General features: G+C 39.1%; 3 protein-coding genes across 7 annotated transcripts in view; 2 read left to right on the top strand and 1 right to left on the bottom strand.

Annotated features, from left to right (window-relative positions):
- LOC137277340 (junction-mediating and -regulatory protein-like) overlaps window positions 1-27154 on the top strand; it is a 315191-nt gene that overhangs the window by 70585 nt on the left and 217452 nt on the right. The gene's annotated exons all lie outside the window — the stretch shown is intronic.
- On the bottom strand, window positions 626-9998 carry LOC137277345 (myelin expression factor 2-like). Its single transcript, XM_067809040.1, has 12 exons — window positions 9893-9998; window positions 6133-6314; window positions 5803-5863; window positions 5323-5416; window positions 4632-4907; window positions 4218-4371; window positions 3623-3718; window positions 2873-2944; window positions 1987-2642; window positions 1777-1828; window positions 1537-1635; window positions 626-1106 (listed from the first exon to the last, which is right to left on the bottom strand). The coding sequence occupies exons 1-12, from the start codon at window positions 9955-9957 to the stop codon at window positions 1045-1047; spliced, it is 1869 nt and encodes a 622-aa protein (XP_067665141.1). The 5' UTR covers window positions 9958-9998; the 3' UTR covers window positions 626-1044.
- Window positions 19550-27154, top strand: part of LOC137277343 (CREB-regulated transcription coactivator 1-like) — a 54205-nt gene continuing 46600 nt past the window's right edge. For 3 of the 5 annotated variants that reach the window (XM_067809033.1, XM_067809036.1, XM_067809034.1), the window contains exons 1-3: window positions 19680-19875; window positions 20023-20145; window positions 20314-20424. In XM_067809033.1, coding sequence (XP_067665134.1) covers window positions 19765-19875; window positions 20023-20145; window positions 20314-20424 — 345 coding nt within the window. In that variant the 5' untranslated portion in view covers window positions 19680-19764. Of the gene's footprint in view, window positions 19876-20022; window positions 20146-20313; window positions 20425-27154 lie in introns of all 5 variants that reach the window. The other 2 variants (XM_067809037.1, XM_067809038.1) reach the window with 2 other exon arrangements.

Below are 27154 nucleotides of genomic sequence, written 5' to 3'. Positions count from 1 at the left end.
ACAAACTACAGCTACAATCTTTCAATCTTCTCTGCATGGTAACATAGATATGTTAAAGAACAGCATTCAATAACTGGGTACAAAACAGTTCTCTCAAACTAAGAAATAATCCCTTCCCCTTAACTGAACAACTTTCTCAGCAATGAAGACATTCTTAGGCCACGGTTCAGGCAGAGTGGACTGACTATTCATGGCATACTTGACCACACATCCCACTGAAAGTACATCCAGAATCTCCAGCAGTCCCAAACAGAAGCAGCCAATGATCAGTCACCCAAACAACATGTAACAAAATTTGAAAATTTGTCAAACCACCACTTTTTGAGTCAAAAATAGTCTTGATAGCTAAGCAACCCAGGAAAATGAACTAGCTTCACATCCATTTTCCTGTATTACAAAATGCGAAGGAACACACAACACTCGCTTTCAAGACTTGGATCAATTTAGTTATGAAAGAGACCCACAATGATCAGAGTTTTATTGCCAGAAAATTGTTCTTCGTCAACCACGCCCCTTCCAGTATCAATAACAAATACCCTGTTAACTTGGAATCCATACTGATTAAACCCCATGCCGATAACCATGCAATGGAAGCGACTTCCACAATAAAAGTTGAATTCACTAATCCTTTCAAATTATTTATTAATCCCTAATGACAATACATTGTTTCATAAAAACCACTGATGTAATTACTAATGACATAATAAAAACATAAGATGTATGAAAATATAGAGTCACTGAAATTAGTATCAAACCTTGATCCAGATCATCACATTCACGATACATAACTAACAATGAGACATGACTGAAGAACTACATACAGAATGAGTACAGTAAGTACAATATGAATACACTGAAGTCGTAATATCTCCTCAAAATTTATAACAATATTTTGCTTTAAAAAAAAATGACCAATGTCTCTCGTGAACGTTTGTGAAATCGAGCCCAAAAGAAAAAATCTGCAACAATATCCTGCTGAACTGTTATATCAATGTTGATGTCACATGACCCATGGGGTACGTACATGTGATTTGGGTTCACATATCAGCCCTGGTAGAGACGCACAGAGATCTCACGGCCGTCACAGTCAGCTCGATTCATGGTTGCTGTGAAGAGCGTCAAGGATTAGCAACAGTTACTTTCATAATACACTTACCTGGTTTGTAAACTGAAAAGTCCTAAACAAGGCATATAGCTCTACAAAGTGTTATATGACTGCTACAAGTTACAACAGAATAAAGGCTACTAGAACTTCAGTTGACCACATTTCTACATCGCACCTGGATGAGGAAAATCTACAAAAATGGACACATAATTATTCACGTCAGACGTCTTAACCCCCCATCCAACATCTGTGTGCTCATTTGGCACTGTGGTATTAACTGAGCAAAATATTATCAAACTGTAAACCTAAGTGATCTTAGTGTTTGTAACTTGCTGGCCACTGGCCACATTTATGTTCAAAACCTACTTAACAAAATGCAAGATGATTTCTTCATGCAAAGCAGACTGACTCAAATAAATACCAAAGGATACAGATAGCTCTCTGTGCATCATCTGCATTGCCAAACCGAACAAGACCCACTCCAGTTGATCGACCATTTTCCTTCTCAATCTCTGCAAACTTCACATCTCCTAGAAAGAAATCAACTTATTTCTTCAGAAACGTCTACGACAGAGCAGCATTATCAGTTACAAACAAAACCACCTGAATTATATTAATGATCATGGTAACTTTAATAACATCAATAACAATTACAAAAGAAAGTTTCTTACCTATGCCCTTGAACTTCTGTCTCAGAGCTTGCCATGAAAATGAGTATGGAAGCTGAAATAAATAAATCAAAGGTTATCTATTCAGCATAAGTTAGGGACACTGAACTTCAGCTGTATGCAGTTGTCTTCCTCTTCTGTTCATGTGTGTGAGTCTCCAAAGCCCATAAGTTTTGGGAAGGAGAATATGCAAGACAATGTCCATATACTCACATTCTTTACGATGACTGTGCAGGCATCTGGTCTAGTTGAGCGGGACTTGTCCCCTCGGTCACTGTATCCTGATCCCATACTGCTACCTCCCATGTTGGAAGAGTTGGAGCCCCAGTTGCCACCCATGCTGCTCCCACCCATCATGTTGCTGCCCGACATTCCGCTCATGTTAGACATTGATCCAGTCATACCCATTGAACTGTTGAACGAGTCACCCATTCCACTTGAAGATCCCATTTTATTGTTCCCCATTCCGCTAAAATTATCCGACATGCCTGATCCCATGCCAAAGTTGCCCATGCCAGTGCCCATTCCCATGGATCCTGTTCCCATTGTGTTCCCCATACCTGTTCCCATTCCCATGCTACCTCCTGACATTGTTCCCATATTGCCCCCCATACCTCCCATCCCACTGTTCATGTCAAGACCTCCCATGGAACCCATGTTACCAAGACCACCCATGCTTGTCCCCATGTTGCCCATACCTCCACCACCCATACCACCTCCCATATTGCCACCTCCCAGAGACTGAGCCCCCATACCTGTGCCCATCCCACCACCCATTCCTCCTGTCATACCACTACCCATACCACCTCCCATCCCCATGCCACCTCCCATCCCCATGCCACCTCCCATGTTGCCCATTCCTCCCATGTCTGAAACACAGCAAGCATGATGATGAACAAGGATGCTCACTGACATTACGAATCTCTTATGACATTTAACAGTGGGCATTGATGAGTCATACTTCATTATAAGGACTGATATTACAAAAGTTTCTCATGAAAATGACCTACAAAGAAAATGTCAGGGACCATTATTTTGTGCAACATATATCACCAAATATTAAACGTACAACAAAACATCACGTCTAAAAGAGACTTACTGGACATCTGTTGATTATTATGCAATGGCATTCCACCAGCTCCAAGACCCATACCGATTGACTTCAAACCAGCTGCAACAGAAAATAGTTTCCAACTGAACAAATTGCTTTATTAAAATCAGGTAATTCATATTCCCACACATTCATTCAAATATTCTAAAAAATTCTACATGTTTACACAGGGAAGAATAAAAGGCAATGATGCAATAAAGAATTTAAAATGATGCCTGATTTGAATGTCAGGAACTCATGTAATCATTGAAACCAATTGCTTTGTTCACCATCAGATATTTCACATCATGTTTTGATCACTCTTATACATTTATCTAAATGTTCTCAAAATGTTAAATGTTTACACAAGAAACAAGAAGACATGGTCATCAATATCCCATGCCACATGGTTCCTTTCAACTCCACCGTGATATTCATGTACTGAAAACACACACCACATTCTGAGAAAAACTGTCTTCTTTGGTGATACAGTGCAATAAATCAAGAAATGCCTGACAAGGACCATAACACTGAAACAAACACAGTTGCCATTTTCCATCACCATCAAAGCATTGGTGTCCTGAAAATACAAATCTGCCCCCCATCATCTCAGACAGACGAACAGAGGGACATCAAACCTACAGACATTACTTTGAGGCAGGGGATGAAAATAAGCCTGTCTGTCCATTTATTCAAGAAGATTCACATAAACTAATAAAGAATTTACAATGATGCTAGATCTGAATGGCAGGAACTTACGTGGAAGTTTTGGCATTGGTGGAGGCTGATCTTCTTTTGCTTTATCCATCCGTACCACCATGTTGCGTTCATACAATGTTTGACCATTAAACATAGCTCACATTGTTAAGGGAAAAAATAAACTTAAAATCATCCATTTTAATGCTAAAACATAACTGAATTTAACAATATTAAGTTTTGATAGTGCACAAAGATAATCTGATAAAAGTCATGCAGAAGCTGTCCACATTTTCATCAATACCAATTCAATTCTCTATGAGCACATTTACCAAAAACCCACTACAATGAAAAACATACTGAGGTGAAAGAAAAAATAACAGTACATGTTGAAGTAGCTGTAAAATAATTGTCACTATCCTCAAAACACAAGAGCAGTATGTGACTTTGTCATAACATCCATGTCTTATGACAGTACAACCAAGCCTCCTTCTATCTTCCAGGGACCAAATTTTCCATGACAGCACTTTCATTGAAATAGTAACATCAAGAGTCCCAGGTTGCCCCTGATACTGACATCAATACCAGCATGTTATCCATCCAAGAGAAAAGTCAGCTTTTCATACTGACAAAAACAATATTCCAATGTGAAGGATACAAATTGCCTGTACAGCTTCAAGGGGCATCTCAAACTCCACAGTCCCCATGCCACGGCTCTTGCCCTCTTTGTCAGTTTTTATTTCAGCTTTCAGCACATTACCAGCGAGTTTGAACACATCCTTTAACTTCCTCCAGGTCACCTTGTAGTCAAGCTACCAAAATATACAGTAATTAGTCTGGTTAGACATGAAAATTTACACTATATACACCAATTCTTCTCTATTTCTAAATAAATCAACCTAATGATATAACATTTACAATAACACAACAAAAGGTCACCTCAGAAAAATTGGGTATTAATATGCAAGTCTATGCTTCATTCATTTCATGTATTCTGTTCCCTGAGGCATCCATTTCTAGGTGAAAATATGTATTGACAAATTTCTAAGTAATCTAACACCTGTCCACTTACATTGGCAACAAAGACTGTGTTGGTGACGGGACCCTCAATTCCTAATTGTTGAAGAGTCTGGTTGTCTATTCCATGAGGCATCATGCTGCCACCTCCCATGTTTCCCATCATCCCCCCACCCATTCCTCCTCCCATTCCCATGCCACCTCCCCCACCACCACCACCACCCCCGCCCATACCCATTCCTCCTCCTATTCTCCCTCCCATGCCTCCTCCACCACCCATTCCTCCACCACCACCCATGCCTCCTTGCATCCTCATGTCACTTTCACGTTCCTGAAAAATAAAGTAAACATGAATCTTTGACATATATCTTTAAAATTAATCACTCCGGCAAACAATAACTGTCCAGAAACAGTCTTGAATTATGGTTCAGAAAACACCAGAAATAGGCTCTGCATAGTACCAATGTGGGGGATAGAAGCCGAGTCTTAAATGTGGTGAGAAACCGCTTTAACTACTAGCCTACTCAACTGCCCCCAAAACTTGCTGAAAATGTGCATAGGTAAATACAGACTAAGGACAGGAAAATTGGTCATTAACACTTGCCGTAAAAAATAAATTTGATTGGCAGTATCAATCACAAACCCACAGTTATAGTTTTATGGAACTGCAAAATGATCATATGTAAAATGGACAAACTAGTGTGTATGAAACTATAAAGGAGAAATTTGTGACACAGAATACAAACCTCACGCACAACCATAAATCTGTCCTTCAGCTTGTATTTGTGCATGGTTTCAATAGCTTTCCTAGCTATTTCCTTGTCTTTGAATTCAACTACACTGGAAAACAGAATGTTACCAATGTTAGTTTAACATAAAATGAATGCTACTAATTCATCTAACGACCATAACAGCCAACCATTCTGCACCTTTCACTTCTTTACAGCTACACAGTCAAGATCATTTGTTAATTTGAAACATTATTTCACTGTTATAAAGTGAGAGTCCTTCATGCATGCTCTTACAGTGACTGAATAAGGGGATCATAAATATAAAATAAGCGAAGACTTCTATGCTTCTATGCTTTCACATACATCACTTTCCTTGAACAGAATACATCAGAATAAATGATAGTGAAGAGTCACTGCTATCTAGATCAACTCGAAAGGGTGGTGATCGGAAATAATAACTGCATGATAATATCCAAACACCACAAGAACACTTACCCCACTCCTTTGGGTCTTCCATCAGGTAACTCAAAAAGTTCTACATATGCAACCTCTCCAACTGAAAAGAATTTATTCCAGTGTTACTGGTAGACAGACAATGACTAATAAAAGATTCTGCCATGAGCTAAGCTGGTATTAGTGGTAAGAACTTTTATTGAGTCTTAATGAATCTATATCTAGATTTTAGGAGAAACACTCTTCTGAGCATACAAATGGTTGACTGAATTTCAATATCAAATATTAAATGAAATGAAGAATTTACTTGACTGTAACTCGTTGATCACTTGAGATAAATATTCATGTTACACTGTAATTCCTGACACTGACCTTCTTTTCTGAACAAGTCCTTGATATCCTGCCATTTCATCTCATACGGAATATTACTAATGATGACTCTCTTTGAGATAAGGTTGACCGGACGGCGCCTTTCACGGTCCCTATCACGGTCTCGTCTTGGTGAACGGGACCGGGACCGTCTTACTGGTGACCTTGACCTAGACCGTCGCAGACTGGAATTGGGAAGAATGCAACAGATGAATTATCATTCTTTGAATATAAGAGTAGCATACTTTATTTACCTTTAATTATGTGATGATGGTGATGTTTCGGACCACTGACATCAACAATACAGTTAAAAACCTGAATCAGAAAACAAATAATGAAAATGTACAGGTATACCTGAAAATGGTATTTACATGAATATATGAAGAAAGATCTGAGGTAAAAGATTATCTCAAAGAAATCAGTTAAAAATGCAATTTACTATGTGCAGCAAACTGCAATGCCGACTGGCACAGACAACCGAGGCACAAGTACCTACTGTCCCTCCATTCATAACGTTACAGTACATTATCTCAAACTCTACCCTTGGAACCCCTTTCCGATCAAACACCTTTTTATAATTTACAATCACTAGGTATGGATCCTTTAGCATGTTTAGGGAATGAGGTTGGATATAGGTTTGTTCTCTATTGCAAAGAATTAATGTTATGTAATTTGGAGAAACCCCTTGGCACTTTGAAGTTATCGGTCACTGTGCATGCACCCAAAGTCAAAATGTCAGAGGCAGCTAACTTGACAAACTTGTTCCTGTTTAGGGTAGTACCCATTGTGGTGTACTAGAAAACTCTTTAGTCCAGCTCAGATTCATGCTGGGAACAAGTATTTGAATTCTTCTATGCAACACTTACTGAAATATGAACATACACACACCCTTAGTGCACTACTTTTCTTAAAATACTTAGAAGATCAATAGTTGAGATAACATGATTACCACGCCTGGCTCTTCATTGCAATAATAAATGAAAGGCAGCTTAAAATTGCCCTTGATGCTGATGAGGGAAATTCTGATTAATTCCTGATTGGTTCCAAGTGCAATCAGGGGGATTTGATGAATGATTCACTGGACTCCACAAACAGGTCATATCAACAAGAGTGAAAAAGGCTCTCTTACTTCTGAGAATGCTTGTGAAGCAAACCAGCACAGCTGAGTGTTCAGTTCATGTTAACTTTGAAAATATTTTATTCGTTCAAGATTCTTCTGGTTGCAACATACAATAACACAGAAAACATACTGACTGGGGTGAACTTAGCATTCTTGTTTACCATCAAGAATAATATGGACCTAATTTTTCATTTCCAGGATGTGTACTTAGTGTGTGTAATCTCTGAATTACTAAGCCTCTAGGCTTAATAAGGTCATAATTTTATTGTTAATATAAACTCCCTCTAATGAGTTTTGAAAACTTTGTCAACTGTTTGTAACAGACACTTCTGAAAGTCACTTTATTTACATGAAGTATTAGGTCCTTGCAACATCTTGTGGACACTTACTGAAAGATGTGGGGGTAACACTAACAGTTCCATCTGTTCCACCCCCACTTGGTAAGACTTCCGTCTGTATCCCCTTAATTTTAACTGGGATAATCCAAAAAAGGGATAGGTCACTCTTTTGCTTTCTTTACCATTTGTACTGATTAACATGTGCCTCGTCATTCTCCAACACACAGTGACTTGGCTCATTCCCTGCACAACGTGAGCTGTGTTTAACAGAACTTCAACCAGTTTATTGTATCAGTCGGAATTTTACAATGAATGAATGAATTATAGTATGAATTAAAAGTAAGAATTATGTGTGAATGAATGAAAGAAAGAAAATGAATGAATGAATGAATGAATGAATGAATGAATGAATGAATGAATGAATGAATGAATGAATGAATGATTGAATGAATGAATGAATGATACACCACGCGGTCATCCCTCCCAAAACATGTTTAAGAACGCAAATGTATCGCTAGAACACATGTGCCAACATCAGCTGTCATTTATTTAAAAAACCTACTTTGAGACCTTTTTTTCCATATTAATAATTAATTCAGATATCTTATTGTATGTGGGGAATGGCATGGTCATTAACAAAATGTTAACTGACACTGTCACATACCCCTCAAAAACAGAAAGTTTAAAACTATCAAAAAGCGTTGTAAACCCCTTTCCAGTTTTGTCAAATAATAAGACAACAAGAAAGAAAGAAGTTATAGAACTGTAACCCTCAAGCATCACCAGTGTTAACGAATGGTGTTTCATAGTAACAGGACATTGGGTCCTGTAAGCCTCAGATGTCTGTCTGACCCACTGAAAATTCACAGGACCCACAGAATAAAATTAAACACACATTTTTCCGATTTAACATTTCTCATTATTGGCATTGAAATTATTAGCATTACATAATGACAAACATTATAAACATAAATTTATAAACAGTGAACAAGTGTGGCATGCCACAAATAACAACTTCAGACAAAGTTATTGTGATATATTCAGTCAGACACTGGGACCAGCAGGTTGCGAACTTCTGTCTGACCGTTGGCAAATCTATTCATGAACACTGCATCACAAGCATCAACATGATCAATGGTGGATCAGTACAGATCGGCGATATGTCATATTTTTCACACACCTCAAATACACCATAATCATTTTTCTAAGTCATAATTTTAAAACTATCACTATTACTTGCAAAATACCTTTCAACTAAAGGTATGTTTCCCTTCTAAAAATTAAACGAAAGTGTGAAAGAAGTTTTTATCAACACAATTTTGCCTATCTTTGCGGTGAATCAAGAATGAAGAATGGAGGGAGCTGTAACATACCAACTTGAAACTTTACTACAAATCTACTGTTCTAATACTGACACTTATAACAATTATCTAACTTAAATTGAAGTCACAACATAATTAACTTATCTTCTACATGTAGGTTTTCAGTTGTTACAACACTCGGCAAATTTAATCAGCTGTTGAAAATAAACCGGGACTCAATCTTAAAAGCTAAGCTGCTGTCATTTTGGCTACACTGGTTACATAACGACCCACGACATATGTTCAAGGGCTTTTCGAGGAGTTTCCTCTCAATCTTTAGTCTCCCTGATTTTAACAATGAGAAAAAGTTTCCTAGAGTGGCATTTTTAGAAGTAGAACATGTCTTTCAGTATGTTCAGATACAATTAACAAGTAGAAGCTCATCCTTTTCACATGAGGGATATATATTCAGGTCATGTTCAGGTCACTGGAACGAAATTTAAGAGGGGATATAGGCGGAAGTCTTTCCGAAGAGAGAATATTGGCATGATTGGGGGACGAAAGGAACTCTTTCCTTGTTCTGAATTATAGAATGATGAAATAAACCGGGGGTTACGGGTGGAAATCTTTCCGTAGCATTAACTTTGACAACTTGACAGCACAAATAATGTCGGAATTTCTGCAGAAGAATGCTTTTAACAAATGTTTTCGTTGCACGATGGTATGAACAATAGAACCGATTCGGTGAAATTCACCATGTGCACCTACACCTGGTTCCTGCTTACTAACTAACAAAAATAAATTCATATATTACCTCTGCGGCAACCAAACAATAAAAACAGAAGAAATGTCCTTTGTTAGACCGGCGTCGTCAAGTCGGTTTAGCCAGCGTGGAGTGCTCCAATTTTCGTGCATGTAAAACTGTATGGATAGCGCAGCAGATACATGTAATGAGCAAAATTAAGCCTCCGATTTATCAGTAGTATTTTCTGCCCTCAACTTACCTTTGGCGATCAGGTTTAACATCCTGATCTCTCTCAGAATATCCTTCGTGGTCGAAATCAGCCATGGCTTCTTCCAGTTTCAGACCGTAGCCTCGTTTTCAAACACACAATCGCCAGTTTCCGTTTTGCCTTCGGATAATCTCGTTGACGACAACATGCGTGTAGCCTTCAAGCACTTCGGATTGCTTCTGCCAGTTGCTGAATGACCGCAGCATACCGAGAAATAAATACCAAAATAAGCCTTTCAACTGATCAAATGCTTTGTCGTGTAAATATACCTCCCTCTGCTAAATATACGAATACTAATAATATCCAGTAGGAAATTTGTAATTTTGTGGAATTGAAATAAGCTTTCGACTATAGCTGTAACTCAGTACATTATGTTTGTGTATGGTATGTTTAAACAGGGATAACCTCCCTGGTTTTGAAAAGGATTGATTGTTGGTCTTCTATTTTCCCAGGTAGTCTGTAAACAATCGAGCCTGCACCAGATAATCCAGTGATGAACACGACTCACACACTTATGTATTTCCTATATAAAGTAACAGAGAGTATTTCTTCTAAGTTTGTAGGGCTGTCTATATTCATTTGCTTGTGTCGTTATGAGTAAAGGAAATCGTAATGAATAAAGATAATTACGCTGCTGCACGTGGGTAGCCTCTGATACAGGGGACAATACTCTTGTCGACTTTAGGCATGTCTTGTGAAGAGCAGTTTCTCGGGCAAAATACACAATTGAAGCTAACGGTGAGTTTGCTTTCTGTAGCATCCAAGTTTACCCTAATTTGTTTGTTCTGGAACTTGAAAAATGGAAGTTACAGTGGATTTTCTTTTTACAAGTCACTCTATCACCTTATATGGTAAAAATGCACACCTTGTTTGGTATGTAATACTCTCTCTTAACTTCTGTGCCACATTTGTAATGGCTTTTGTTCGGTGTAATTTTCTACGTTTACATCTGTACGATGGCTGAACACCCTACGTTTTCTTCACACCTCAAGCATGGGCGCATGTAGTTTTAAATACGGTCAGTGGCGGAGGGCGTGGTATTTACAACTCTTCCAGCAATATAGCGACGGGAGACACCAGAAATGGGCCTCGCACATCGTACCCATGAGGGGAATCGAACCTGTGTTTTCGGCGTGAATAGTGGACGCTTTAACCCCTAGGCTACCCCACCGCTCCTGGTAACGTAGATGTGACAAGGATACCAACCGGTGACAACATGATTTATTTTTCAACATAATCACCTCCCACATACATAGTCTTTAGACGTCACTGAAGACGCCCCCTACCACGCTTCCAGGATAGAAAATGGAGTTAAAGTTTCATCAGGTTTATAAAATCAAGACTACTTACTACACATTGCTGAACAAAAGGATTTTGCATGAATATAATGCTTTCTTCCTCGGAAGCGAGGTTGTGGTCGAAGTGACAATATTATCGTAAGTAATATTATATCGACCTCCACCTCACTTCCAAGTGTAAACTTGTTATGTTATATGCAATGTCATGCAAAATCCTATTGTTCATCAATAAAATACTTATTTCACTTTCGATTTTGTAAGTCGGTGAAAACACACTTAAAGAGCATTCATCCTCAGGCAGGGCGCCGCCATTTTTTAAAATTGTGAAGTCACGGACTAAAGTCCATTAATGAGATTATGGTTTGTTTGTTTAGAAAACCAAAACCACTTTCTGCTAGTAGTTACATATGTATTTGAATCATGACCAAAAGGAGTTTGCATGACACATAACATAACATAACATAACATAACATAACATAACATAACCTAAGCGAGGTCGGTGTCAAAGTGAAAATACTGCGCGATAAATTTCTTCACTTGCTAAATTTACTTGGTTTGTAAACGTTCACACACCAGCGTGCAGACACGTGTCAATATACGTCTTTATATTTGGTCTCATAATCCTAATTACTTAATAATCCTACTTGTATGCATTTTGAAACTTTATAAAAAGAAGTTTTTGACTTTGGAGAACAGCCAGAAGCCCAACAGAAAGGAGAGTAACTTGTGTGCTGCAGGGTTGAAAGTTATCGTAGTTATGGGAATTACTGCATGGTCTGCTCACCGGCGCATTGTCCTGACAGAAGAGCACACCCATACCCATGTTCAAACGGTTACAGGCCGGGAAAGCCACATTTCCAAAACAAATATCCAAAATTGATGTGGCTCTCCCGGCAATAGTTACGGTTGCGCGAACATGGAATGTGGCTCTCCCGGCTATGCCATCAAAACACGCTTAATGATTCAAACCCGTTACCGTATTTAACAAAATAAGACATGTTTCCTCATAATTGTATTCAGATTACAACAAAGTTTTGTTTCTATGATTAACACACAATAATATACTAGACAATAATAAGTATTCATTTGTAAAACAAATAATAATGACGATAATGAACTAAGAACTACACTTGGTGACACTACCTAAGTTTATTGACAGAGAAGCCCATTCTTGTTTACATTCAGACAACATTCTCGTTTATTCCACTACTGTAGGTGAGGGAGATCACCACATGGTCCGCATACTGCATCTCATTCAGTTGTTGGCTCAAAAGTTCACTTTTCAATGATGCAATGCGAGCGTCAATCGTTCTCCTGTATATTTTTCTTCGTAGCGGCGCTGACCACTGGTTAGAAAGTCTCAGGACAGCAACCTCAGTGAGAGACTGCTCGCGCTGAAATATCGCCACTATCACGAAAATGTTAGGGTGGCTCTTCAGAGCAAGTCCCTTTACCTTGGTGTGCCACCCTTCGAGATTATTGTTTGTACGGTGGTCCAGGTTTTCAAAGTAATTCCACATATCTGACGTGAACGTCTGGCCCTGTACCCAGCTGGTTGTTACATAATCCATGAATGCAGTGATTTTGGGACCGACAGGAGAGTCAGAGCATGGTACAGTATGGTTCAAAATTATTGAGAATAGCTAAAGCATTTCATATTATTAAACGAGAACAAATCAGATAAAATTGAATGTTTTGTGAAAGTAAACTGACCTTTTCATGTTGTGTAGGTAACAATTTAATATTTTATCAAGTCTCCTTGAGCTTCACGGCACAGTCTAAGACGGGTAGGCATACTTCCTATCAGAGAGGTTAGTGTCTCGTGAGTTATGCTATCCCAGTATCGTACCACTTCTCTCTTCATGTCTTCAATTTTTGTCAACCCCTTTCGATTCACACATTCCTTCATCATCCCCGAAATGTTCTCAATGGGATTTAAGTCAGGACTATATGCAGGAAATGGTAATGCAGTCACATTTTTCTCCTGAAACCACTGCTTGGCATGTTTTGCGGTGTGTTTAGGATCATTATCTTGCTGCAAAATCCAGTCATTTCCATAAAACACATGTGCACTTGGAAGGAGAAAATTATCTAATATGTTAGTGTAGCGTTGACTTGTCAGATTTCCCTCAAACACACACAGCGGGGTCGTTCCTAATAAGGATATCCCTCCCCATACATGAAACTTTGGGCTGTATTTTGGTCGTCGATACAACGGTGCTGACGCAGACTTTGTCCATATTTTCACATTATTGGGATATACCCATATTGAGCTTTCATCAGTAAAAATCACATTTTCCCAGTCAAAGTTTTCATGTGCCAAACACCACTCAACACGCCTGTCTTTATGTTCTTGTTTCATGAGAGGAGAAGGAATTCCAGTCTTTTTCTCCCATCCAAGATCAATCACATTTCTTCTAACTGTAGATTTTGATACAACTGTTGATCCCCTTTCTATCATTTCATACCTGATGTTGGAGATGCTTGCCCTTTGCTATTTAGACGCTAAAATTCCCAGCCGAGCGCGATCTGAGAAGTCCATTTTTCTGGGTCTCCCTGCTCCTTTCTGGTGCCCAAAATTCTTTCCCTCTTTAAAATTCTTCCTAATCCTATACACAGTAGAAACAGGAGTTCCTGTTCTCTCTGCCAATGTATTTACATCATCAATTCCTTGATTACACAACTCAAAAATCAACCTTCTTTTATCTTCAGCAGACATTGTTGACAGTGCTGAGGAAAATGACGTCTGCTACAAATTCAGGGGAGGTAACTCTAATTGTACTATACTCAGTAGGCCAAGATGAGTTACCTCCCTTATACCATTACTTAGTTTTAAGTATCAGTGAATCAGTTGAGGTGTTAGGATAGCTCAAAGTAAGAAGAAAAATTCTCAATAATTATGAACCAGACTATAGTAAGGGACTTCAGAGGTGGTATCTGCTTCAGAAGGTATGGGGGGTTTTGCATTCCTAGCTCTCTCTATCAGTCTCGCTTTGAAGGAGTGAACTTCAAACTCAAAAAGGAAGGGCATCGTTAGAGTGATCCATAATCTCAATGGCGTGTAGCATAGCACTCTCAGTTGTGATCCGTGCAGTGTACTCAGACACAACACCGTGCTTGTGAGGAGGAAAGATTATTCATTTCTGATACATAGGGACAGTTTTTACCAGTTGCAGAAATCCATTAATTAATTAACATGTTGGAAATGTGGCTTTCCAGGCTACAGCCATGTAATTGGAAATGTGGCTTTCCCGGTAATAGCAATTTTTAAAATGTGGCTTTCTCGGCATGACACCGTTCCAACGACACCGCCATCCCGTTATGCCTGTGAGGTACACCTCGACTTGTTATGTGCAGTGTCTGATCATTGGAAAGATAGTTTGCTAGGCTGGGACGGGTAATCCGGATACCCCGGGCGGGTGGGTAATGAGTTGGACCCGAGTATCCGTCTCAATACCCGGACCTGTCATGATTATCTAACTAATAGATTAAATAAAGTAATATTTCATTCTTTCATGACAAAAGGGTTTCATTGTCTTTGAAGACATAGGCATTACTTACAGTCAGCTGCTTTGAACATAATACATGATTGAGATATCGAAAAACAAATGAAATTAGTCTCTGGGCTGAAGAATATATTGCCATTTCTTACAAAGTCAAGAACTAACATATCGCGTATCCGGGCAGGGTAGAGTAATGTGGGGTGTGATACCCGGGAGGAAAATTTGGACCCGTCCCAGCCCTATAGCCTTCATGGGTTCATTCCCATTATGACTACTCCCAGTTTGACTACCCGTCCAATATGCAACTTGTTCTAGTCCAGTGGTTTTTCATTGCTAGCTCTCTCCCCTCCATCAATGGTAGACTGTTCCATCGATATCTTCCCACTGTGACAACTCCAAGTTTCTCATCAACATACTCTTACACATACGTTCCAACAGCACCATAAACAGCTATAGCTGTACCGGGTTCATAAACATTTATTCAGCTAATTACATAGATAATTATATTTAGATATATATGTAGCTATACATGATGTACACCTTATAGTAAGTGAATTAAGAATAATAATTGACATCTCAATGAAACTTCTGGCGTCAACATTTCTTCTTTTTCAGTTTACAGTTTGTATTGACAAAAACTGTTTTGCAACATAGCCTGCTGCCCGAACAAATTGAATGGGCGACTTCTGTTGTCTCTGGAGCTGATCCTGCAAACGACGGATGCGAGCATCTAAATCTCTGTACATTCTGTTCCTTGGTGGTGCAGGTGCTCCATATTCCAGCTGGGCAATTCTTCTTCTGTTCGTGGCCTCGATTCTCTTGATCGCCTCGATGATTTAAAAAATGTTAGGGTGACTGTGTCTGATGCTCTGGTTGAGCGAGTGGTGAAAACCCTCGAAGTGATTATTTGTCCGTGGACCATCTGTTTCGGAATGGTTCCACAGAGGAATGGGAAAACGTGCATCGTCGTCAACACAGACACTCACAAGGTAGTCCTTGAATGCTTCACATCCCCGGATGTCTGGTGCTTGGTTCATGGCCTCAAGCCAGGTGTCTTGGACAAGTTCAGGCGGTAAAAAGGGAAGGGCTACCGCAGATCTAAACAGCTCAGATAAGTCATCATTCTCTTTGTACATTGTCACAAGCCCTAGGTCCTGAATTTTGCGCCACAAGCACTGCGTGTAATGAAAGTAACACCCTCTAACATTTCCCATGTGTTCGGGAATTCAGAGATAGCCTTATGAACAGGATACTCAAAGTCTACCTGGATAGTCAGAGGTAGAAGAGGTCTTCCAGTTGTTTGTTGAACAGCAACCTTCAGCGCATGAAAAAGTCTACAGCAGGCAGCACGTTGACGATCAGGCATGAGACAGAAAGCTAAGGGAATCATAGTATTGCCAGTGAGAGAGTGAATCACGTACAACTGAGGCCAAAGTCTTGGACACGAATAGGAGGTTCCATCCATAAAGAGGACATCAGCCTGCTGTAACGTGGAGAGTGCTTCTTCTGTAGAAAACACCAGCAGTTTGTCACCATCTCCGTCTTCAACAGCGAGAAAACGACGACCATCAGATGTAGTAGTCCATCTTCCGTCAAGGTTGACATCTCTACGATGTCCAGGCAGGAGTTGTCTTTCTTTTGTGTCTATACAATGCTTAGTTTACACTGGACAGAGGTTGTGCAACAGCAGCAGCATCAACAGGCAGCTGGCGGAGCCCTTCGTTGTACATTTGGGGCATTAGTGTTGACTCATCTCTGGCTCTTTTTCACAGTGTGCTCATGAGTCTAATTGTGGTTGGATTGTCGGGCCCGTGATTGTGCTCGCCAGTAACTGCTCTGATGAACTCTCAAGTTGTTGACAAATTGCTATAACACCTAGGAACAACAAATTTCCAGTAGTCAGACACATTTCCAGACTTGTTCAACTTGTACCGAAATCCAGCATGCAACACTTGTCGGGCTCCTCTCTGATATAACAAACTCAGCTCTCTGAACACCAGCCATAGCTAAACCAAAATACGTGTAACTGGGTCTTATATGCTTGTTGATAAATATGGTAGTTAAAACGTTTTATTTTTTAATCACAGTAGAGGGATTACCTTAGCTTGGGCTGTACAGGAGTGATCTCCAAATATGTCCGGTTTTAAAAAAAAAATGAAAGTATGGATGAAGTGTGAGTATCTATGTCTTTGATCAGAGTAGAAGGATTATCATAGTTTGGGTACTTTCAAAACAATCAATCTGTATTATAAATTTTCAAAGTACCTTAGTTTGGGTTGTAGAGGAGTGATCTCCAAATTGGAAATAATCAGCTATACGGGTACAGTACATTATTAAGTGCAGAGGTGGTCCATTATATGTGTATTTTAATTAGTAGTCATAATGGGAGTAGTCATAATGGGAAGATACCGCCCTGGTTTCACCCCTCGGCATCCCATTTTACTGGTTGTTTGAGCTCAGGTTACAAGTGATCAAATCAGATTTCGCCAATCGTAGCGACAGGTTGCAAAGACTCTTATGCACAGTTACAGATCAGAATCGTGCTTTTCGGTGATGACTTAAGGTATTTATGAGAAATATCCACTGAACTAATACCATGACGTCCAGTCATCACAATATCCGGATTCCCTGGACTGGTGTTGTTGGCATCACATGTAGGCCTTCCTGGACGGGGGGCATCTTCAGGTCCCTTCCTCACAAGCATCCCTCCGTAAGCGCCTTGCGTGTAAAAAACTGACCAATGTTTCTTCGATTTTAGTTAACCAGTTATGTCACACTTCTAAGGATGATAGACTTGTCGTGCTGACTTGTAATTATGTGGTAAACTGGCTCAGATTTGTGTGCAATGTCCTAAACAGAAAGTTTAGTTCCTTTAAGGATTGACCTGTCAAGCAATCTAGGCATGTTTGCATTTGAACAAGTGGCCTGTTCATGCGTGGCACGCTATACCGGGGGAATGCCACGAAACACACATAATTATTCTATCTACTGTTGTATATTCAAAACTGAAAGTCATGAAATACGTTTTGCTGTATACATAGGAAACAGTCCGTAGTCACGTCATTACTTATACATTGTATATATACATCTGATTGTTGCAGTGACTCACTATTCAATTCCTTTGTACCCAAGAGATTGAAGAGAACATGTGCACGCGACGGCTGAAGGACGTCGTACGCCTTTAAGCGTGAAAATCACGTTTGTTAGACAAATTGTATCCCATAAGTGTATCATATATCGGTAGATATATCGCCACTTAAGACTTGTAGCGTTGCTCTAATTAGAGAATGGGACGCGGATTACTGTTTAATCGCCTTCCGTATACCAAGCAGAAGTTGTTTGCGTGTCATACTACATTCCTAGCTTGATTCCGCACCGGTGTTGTCCGAAGGTATAGGAATTATGGTGGATGGGGTGGGGGTGGGGGGAGAGAGGGGTGGTTGTGGGAGGTCTGTTGTCAGATTATCCTTTGAATTTGATCATCGAGTTTGACTTTTGATCAATTACAGTTTATCTCACCTGTGTTTGTCAGATCATTTTGGTTCACGGAATATACAATGCTGTGATACTGTTATGACTATGTAACATCCATGCTCCGTTTCAGCAGACCAATCATAAGAACGTATATTAAATCTAACGGAACCATTTGTCTTTGAACAAAAGCAGTTCACTAACTACACTTTCGCTGACAAACACAACGTGCATGAATAACAACCCCCTAGCGCTATGTGTCTTTTGTAACGAGGGTTTGTCTTTTACGTACATTCATGGATTACATCGGTAATAATCGTGCATTGGTAGATGCCTCAGTGAGGTACATAACTGGTACCACAATTGTATGCCAATGTCATTCTTTAAAAAATTCAGACAGTTCCAAACTACGCGCTGCATGGCAAGAGCTCATGTGCACATGCATACACCCACAGACCCAGGCGTGGAGCAGATTGTATAGTCATACAGTGCTGATACAAGTGCGTTTACGTGAAGAATTTATTGAGCACCGTTGTATTCAGCCAAGCAGCACTTCATAGAGAATGCTGCTCTGAATACAGATTGCAGGTTAATTTTCCGCATGAATGAATCTCAGATAGGAACCTAATCCTCGAATGGCAAATTTTCAATTTGAAAATCCGCCAAATGGTGAGGCCATTCCTCGGTCGTTCTGGCATGCAGTAGTGAGAAGAGGTTTGTCTCTCCAGATGGGGTCGCTCCAGTGAGCGGCGCAGCGGGTCGGCTCGATGCAGAAATCCAGTGAACAAGTCGGCAGCATTTAAGAGTTCCTTGATTTCTCAGCGTCTCCTGCAGCATACAGATGCTATAGTCTCTACGGCCCTTGATTTCCTTTTTTCTTTCCCAGTTAAGTCAGGACATGCATGCCTTAACAGCTAATTTCATTATTGGTTGACCAATGAAATCAGCTCGACATCTGTTTTTGGCTGAAAGTGACAGATGTTAATGGCGGGTGTGTTTCAGTTGAATAAATCTCCTCCTTACTATACTATAGTATAGTTCTCATTATTCGTTCTATTAATTAAAATGACTTCTTGCTTAAGACGCGGCTGTTATCATTTAATTTCAAGACCTTTCTGGTCATCTTCGTTTCGATTCAGCACGCCACAGTTTTCACTCGCATGCAGCATTATGTAACGAGGTCAAAGTATTTGCTACTGCATGCTTGACGAGTCATGATCAATTGCTTATCGATACGTTCACACGCTATGTGCGTATCGGTGTTAATCTCATTAACTGTTTCTGCAGTTCGTGTTCATGCTGTGAAGCTATCGTTTGTAGTGCTTTCCGTTTCACGCAACGAAGAATATGAGTTCTGGTTTTTAAAGTGTGGCCAAACCTCAATACTGAACAGTCATTGACAGTAGCAGAAATACGTACGGTGGCAGTTCGCCACTGATGTCTCAAGCTTTCACTCCTGCTCTATAAACAGGTGCTAGTGCTGCCATCTACCTCGCTGTCACATGATCAATCGGGGAACAATGATTGGTCCAATGGCTATAGGACCCCCTGCATTGCCAAAATCATAACAAGCTTGTCGTTTTCAGCCATTATGGCGAACCCACGAAAGTTTAGCGAAAAGATAGCTTTACACAACCAGAAACAGGCTGAAGAGACGGCAGCTTTTGAGGCGATTATTAAAGAGGTTACTAGTGCGACACGGGTGAGTATCGCCGCAATATGTGGCCTAGTTTCAACAGCTATGGCGGTCGGCGGGGGTGCACCCTCGCAATTCGAGACCGATGTGGATTCGTATGTTTTTTATTCCACTGTAAATCTCATCTAATACAGCATTCCGTTTCCTTTCCAGGGTCCAGGGCCTTCATACCCTAAACAACACTTGCCTATAACGCCGCCAAATCTCGGAGTATACCGTGGTGGCTCGCTACCGAATGTCAACCAAATAGGCGGCAGTCCAGGCATAGATTTGCAGGTAACGTTGGCCTAGATTCTGTGCTGCATGTGGGATACTGATAATACACAACACCAATTTAGTAACGAAGATGGCGCCACTTTTCTTATTTTATTATATGTTCAAATGTTAATTCTAATTTGCAAATTAATGTTCCCATAACAGATAAATCTATCTGCGTTCTTACAGACCGCCCTGCAACATCTAGACGACATAAGACATGGCAAACCGAACCTGGTGGACCGAATACATCGAGTACGACCAACAGGGCCACATAGGCGCTTTCCTGTGGATAAACGAGTATCCTTGTCTACAGTTTACTGAAACGTCATTACTAGTGAATATAGGATTTACTGTGTTCTTTTCTGCTTGTGGATTATGTGATTTCCATCGTGATTGCGACAGTCTTCTGCAGTGACAGACCTCGCAGGTCAGACAGGTATGGTTTATTGCGTTTACTGCACTGTGCTGACTGACAGCTGATATGACAGCTGACATTCTTAGTGCCTGAAAGTCATCGTCGTCCACATCATCCATCATGGGGAGATCAGGTGGATATCCACCCATTTTTCACCCTATTGTCTTTCATTTTTGACAGGTGAAACAAAATCAGCTGCTATGCAACATATTGTAACCATGATTAATTGACATGGCGTATATTGTGATGTAATATTTAGTTACTGTGTGTGGTAATGCTAAATCCTTACCTCCCACAGTGATATCGTTGTGTACAGTTACACAGTTATGTTTATGATTAAAATTTTCGTAAATACTTATCATGGTTATTTGTCCTGGTTACTTGTTAATTTGATGTGTTCACTGAGGGTTTTCTTAAAGCATATTTTGTGTTATTTCAAGTAGGATGGAATAGGGCATCAGGATAATACTCGACAATGTTATAAACTGTTACTGATAATCTGTATTGCCCAGAACGTACACATCTATCATTTGTAAACACTGGTCATGTTAATAGATACATGTTTTCATGCAAATGGTACTTCGAGAGATATGATATTTACTCCATGCCATTGACAGTGCAGTAGCATACATTTCTTTACTAGGCCTGGTCTGTTATTTAATATATTCCTAAGGTTTAGGTTATATCTATGTTGAGACATGAACATATTTAATGATTGTTTAGTTGAACTAATACTTGACACTGAATGTTGAAGCTAATACACTACTTTGCAGTAGCAAATCATGATGGGAAAGGGGTCACCTCATCAATGTGCTCGATCTGGTATAATTTATCAAGCATAACATTCTGAAAATGAACTCTGAAGGGACCATAAGAGAGCAAGAAATTGGTTTTGGTGGTGGGTGTATCTCCCTTTTTACTCCCATTTGTTCGAAAATCATGTTTGCACCATAAGGATCGAATAGCTAATGTCTCAGTCATTGGTATTTGAGAAAACAGGATCATATACTTGAAGTGTGAATAAAGTGAACCCAGCCTTTCGTATCTTGTCTAAAATATCGCCTTCCTGGTCCAGCATCCATTGTAAATGCGTTAATGTACTGCTCATTTGTATTGATCGATTAATGAGGTCAGATAGGCTGAATAATGGGGTCAGTTGGGAAAGTAGGTCAGGCCTGGTTAAGGTAGATGTTGCTGTAGCATGCTTGGTTTTGTGTGTCAATAGGTATGGGCTTGCTTGAGTTGGACAGTGCAATGTGTTAGTCTCTTCCACGGAGTGTGATTGTGAATGATGTCGCTTGTAGGTTATGGTGTGATCATACAGTGTTTTCAAAGGACTCAATTGTTAGAACACTGTGGCTGTTGCAGACTGTTCTGTGTGGTTACCTAAGCAGTATTTCAGTAACCTGAATAATGGTGTAAAGAAAGAAATGTTTTCAGCATGGTGTCATGGTCAGTTTCAAATGTACAATGATGGCAGTATGTGCTGGTAACAGCCAATTACCAGCACAGTTACTATATGTGAGGCCTGTTTCTAGTGAACCTGACTTGGTATTGCTGGAATTTGGCTAAGCTAAGTGTAAAACCATCTTGTTAGTTCCTTACAGCCAACGCTGTTCACTGGGTGAATCAGACCAAGCTGTGTACAGTGTCATGCATGTGTAGTAGTTAGTTTTTTACCTCTATGATTGAAATTCTATATGTATCGGTATGTTAATATGTTAATTGCCATGTACTCTAAGACCTCAAGTGCCCTTGGAAATGTAAGCTCTTTGATGATTTATGCCTAGTGTACATTGTCAAAGGAAGTAAAACACTGTTTGATGTTCCTTTGCTTTGTGTATAGGAGCACACTTGCATGTGTTGCATTCATGGTGTTGCTAATTAGAATGGTTGGTAGCCTCATCTACATTAGCCAATGTTCGTTGTGTTGCTAATTAGAGTGGTTGATAGCCTCGTGTACATTTGCCGGTGTACACGTGTTGCCTTTGTTGTGTTGCTAATTTGAATGGTTGTTAGCCTGATGTAAAGGAGCACACTTACATGTGTTGCATTCGTTGTGTTGCTAATGAGAATGGTTGGTAGCCTAGTGTACATTAGCCGACGTACACATTGCATTCATTTTGTTTGCTAATTAGAATGGTTGGTATCCTTATGTACATTAGCTGATGTACACATGTTGCATTCATAGTGTTGCTAATTAGACTGGTTGGTAGCCTTGTGGTTATGGCATTGACCTATCTTGTTAGAGACCCCTGCTTGCTCCCCAGCATGACTAAATGTTGTAAGTATCAAATTGTTTTTGTTAGTTGTTTAATGCAGCACTCAATGTGACAGCAGTCAGTAAATAATCAAGTATGGTGCATACAATCCAAAATTTAACAACACAGGCATTGATCTACGCAAATGGAATATGATTAAATGCCAACCAAGTTAGTTAACTTGACCATCCAATCCTTTTCCAGAAAGAGGCAAATAAGAGTATAGGTTGGTCAGATTTGCTGATCCTGTTGATGCATGTTATGTTTCCCAATTGCACCAATCAGTACTTCACACTGTCAATCATTTGATTGTCCAAGCAGTGTAGTGGCTATCATATGGCCAGAATGCTGCTTTAAACAACAAACAGAATAAACAGTTTACAAATCCCATTTATGGTTTCCATGGTGTGTCAGACTGGAATATTGCAGAGTAAAACAATTGATGAAGTGGGCCCAGTCCTGTTCTCAGGTAGATGGCATCAAATCTGTTGTCATCCTGCCAGATGTTCATAGCAACTGTTGTGACATCTTTGTTACTGTTCTTGCTAGTGGAGTGTTCGTCCCACCACCAAATCCAACATCATCAGTTTTTGCTTTGTGTTAATTTACATTAAGGGCATATGTTTTCAATGAAAGAGTGTGACAATGCTCGTGTATAATGTAACTCTAACTGATGAACCAAATCTGTATCATTTTTTCAAAAAAGTGTATGTCTTACAATATTTTTACCTGATCATTAATGGATCATTAATGAAACTGTCTAATAAGCTTAATTTAAACATCAGGACAAGCTTTGTTAAACCTCATGGAGACGTCATGAAATATCAAGATTTTGAAATCAGTATGGCACATATACCTTATCATGGATAAAGCAAAAGAATGAAGATTTTATGGATATCAACTTCTTTATTATGAGAACACAACGTTTCGGAGTTAATGCTTACTCCTTCATTCTTATGTATTTCACTTCTAAATGCCCTTCAAATACACTTGATGGATAAAGCATATTGTGACACTAGTGAATACATTTTCCATCCAACTGTTCAAATACCCAAGTAGTATCACACTGACATATTTACTGAGTAGTATCACAACTACATATTTACTGTGTAGTGTCACAACTACTTCTTTATCGAGTAGTATCACCACTACATATTAACTGAGTAGTATCACAGCTACATATACACCGAGTAGTATGGCAACCACATATTTACTGAGTAGTATCACAGCTCCATATTTACTCTGTAGTGTCAGAACTACTTATTTACCAAGTAGTGTAACAACTACATATTTACCGAGTAGTGTCACAACTACATATTTACCAAGTAGTATCACAGCTACATATTTACTGGGTAGTATCAAAACTACATATTTACCGAGTAGTGTCACAGCTACATATTTACCGAGTAGTATCACAGCTACATATTTACCGAGTAGTATCACAGCTAGATACTTACTGAGTAGTGTCTCAATTCTGCCTAATTACCCAGTAGTTATACAATGCTCCATTATTACTGTCAACAGTTACTGTCAACAGTTAACTGGAGGATACAGCTTTTTTAGAAAGTGGGTGCACAGTTCATTTTCACCGGTTTTCACAAGAGTTTCAATGGTCATTTTATAAACTTTGAGGACAAAATCTGGATCCACCTGTCGTTTATGTAAACAGTACAGTATCACAGTGCATAGCTCCCAATGTGAGATTTGTAGGTTCTTTCTTTAAATATCTTATTTACTGATAATACCAGCACCACATATATTCATGATATTATAAACTCTAATTCATTGAATTATGAATATTTCACAAATTATCGTGTTGTGTGCACAACATATGAATATCTGGAGCTCAGTATGCAGTAAGTCCTTGTAGCACATGCTATAGTGGCTCCTTCAGTGCACCTGGTTGGCTAAGAAGAGACAGATTAGTTCCATTAAGATGAACAGATAAGTTTGGAATTAGACCAGAGGTCATGGCTAAGTGACCTGATTATTGTGGCTTGAGTTCTTGAGAGGGCATGGCAGATATGCACAGATGGTGAGGCAGACCAAGCTCCTTACACTTGGTGCTGTGCAAGAGTATTGACCAATGGAATTGATTTCTTGTTGATTCATTGCATGTTGGGATGATTTATGCCCATTCTTCACCGCCTCCATCATAGCTAAAGAAAACAGCTCTAATAATAAATAATGTAGAATATATTTGATATTTGTTTAGGACAACAATAGCATTGCTTGAAGTACAGATAGCTGTTGAGTTGGTTGGTTGAATCAGATGTTGATCAGTAATACCCTTAATTGAACAAGTTTGATGCTTTATGCGGATTTAATACAATATTGGACAATTGTTTTAGATGTTTGGTTTTTTTAGTCCTGAAATAAGAAGTTATGTTGAACTTGAAGGTGTCGTTGTTGGCAGTCTATTGCAGATATGTACCACAGGCACATATCTTAAGTAGGAAAAGGTGGTGAGTGACAAAAGCACACCTGTGTAGTCAAGGTATTTGTTTTTTGACTCCATTTCATGTGGAATTGACAACATTTGATGGAGAAGCACATGTCAGGTCATTCTTTGAATCATGTTTGTTTATGTGATATGCAGTCATTTGTATGTTCTTGAAATACTTGCATTGATACTGAAAGTCAGATTCATTCTGAGGATTCTGCTTAACCAAAACTGCACATTACTTTCAAATGATGTTAGATGGATTCTTGGCACCTTTTGTTTTTGAAGTTTGTTGTGTATTGGATCTGTATTTAGTGATGTAGTTAATGATTACTCGGGAATGTTACTTTCAACAGAATAGTATCTAGAGGCTAGGGCTCTCCAGCTTCAGTGTTACTGAGGAATATTTTATGTATTGTGGTCTCTGAATAGAGCGTGTGAACCAAACAATATTGAAATTGTTGGGTTTTTTTATTTAACACCACACTCACTGTCTCAGCAATATTTCAGCTATTTGATGGAAGAGACAAGACTAGAATTCCCATGATCAACAGTATAAGCATTTATCTACACAATTAGAAGAAATGATGATATGTGTCAACCAAGTGAGCAAGCCTGACCACCAATACCATTTGTCGCCAGTATGACAGACATAGATTGCTGAAAACTTGACAGTATATGATACATATGATTTAAAACTGCATCGCCCCTTATGATTCGGGTTAGAAATGATCTTCATAATATTGCTAGAATATTGTTGTGAGTGCAGCATTAAAAAACAAACAGAAATGTTTCGGGCTATTTTTAATTAAGGTAATGAGAAACTTAGAACTTCCCGGTTGCAAGCTGTACAACATTGGGTATGTGTTTTCAGAAACAGAACTTATGTCATATTTAAGTAACAAGACAAACACAATCTTCATGTTTTGTCTAGTTAGTGTTTGTGACCACAGTTATGCAGTGAGACATGGAAGACAGTTAAATCATCATGGTAGCTAAGGAGGTGGCATTAACCATTTGGTATTTAACCATTCTTGATAGAATTGAAAGAAATGCTTGTTGGTGTTTAATAGGTATGTTATGAGTTTTGTGACTTTCTTCAAATGGTGAAGGAGGGACTGCTTTAGTATCAGGATATTCTGGCAAACACTTCTATTGTCTTTTATTGCAGTAGGAGCTACACTGCACAGCTTTCATGGATGAAGATGCAATGCTAATCATATATACTAATGGTAACCATGGTAATTAGTGGTAACCATGACTGCTAGGAAGAACTGTGAAAGGATAGTGGCATATTCTTTCACAGTTTTGGTTTAAATAATTATCGTAGATTTGCAGTTAATACCTGGTCAGATGATCTTTGAAATAATGCCCTTTTCTGAGGTCTTAGTTACAATTGTTAAGTATGTATATATATGACTATGTATGTGAAGTTTTAATCAATAATCTAAATGTAATACTACTGCAGAAATTGATGAAACAGTATGTATTCTAGTGAATATTATTCATCTCAAGAGTGAGAATCATTAATGCACATTTATCCTGTTGAATACGTACATTAACCCATTTCAGATTGTGATATACTTTATTGCTTGATTTTGTAGTAATGTCATTTATCATTTATTGATGTGACAATTGGTTGTTGCTTAATGCAGCATGCAGCAATGTTCCAGTCTTATGATGGTGACCTTTCGATAACTGAGTCTGGATGAGACTCTAGCATCCATCAAGAAATCTCTTAGGTCCTCCTGTAAACTTCATGCAGGGTGCTGGAACCACAAACAAACATGGTGTTCCGAGAGAAAGAGTCTTAGAAAACAACAAACTATTTACAATGTCAGTGAACATAGATGCAGGTAATGGCCAATGCCACTCAATGGAAATAAAGTCATCTGTACATGTAATGTC

This window comes from Haliotis asinina, chromosome 3 (genome assembly GCF_037392515.1).
Source record: "Haliotis asinina isolate JCU_RB_2024 chromosome 3, JCU_Hal_asi_v2, whole genome shotgun sequence".
In the NCBI taxonomy this organism is placed as follows: Eukaryota; Metazoa; Mollusca; class Gastropoda; order Lepetellida; family Haliotidae; genus Haliotis; species Haliotis asinina.
This window is presented reverse-complemented; position numbering and strand designations above follow the sequence as displayed.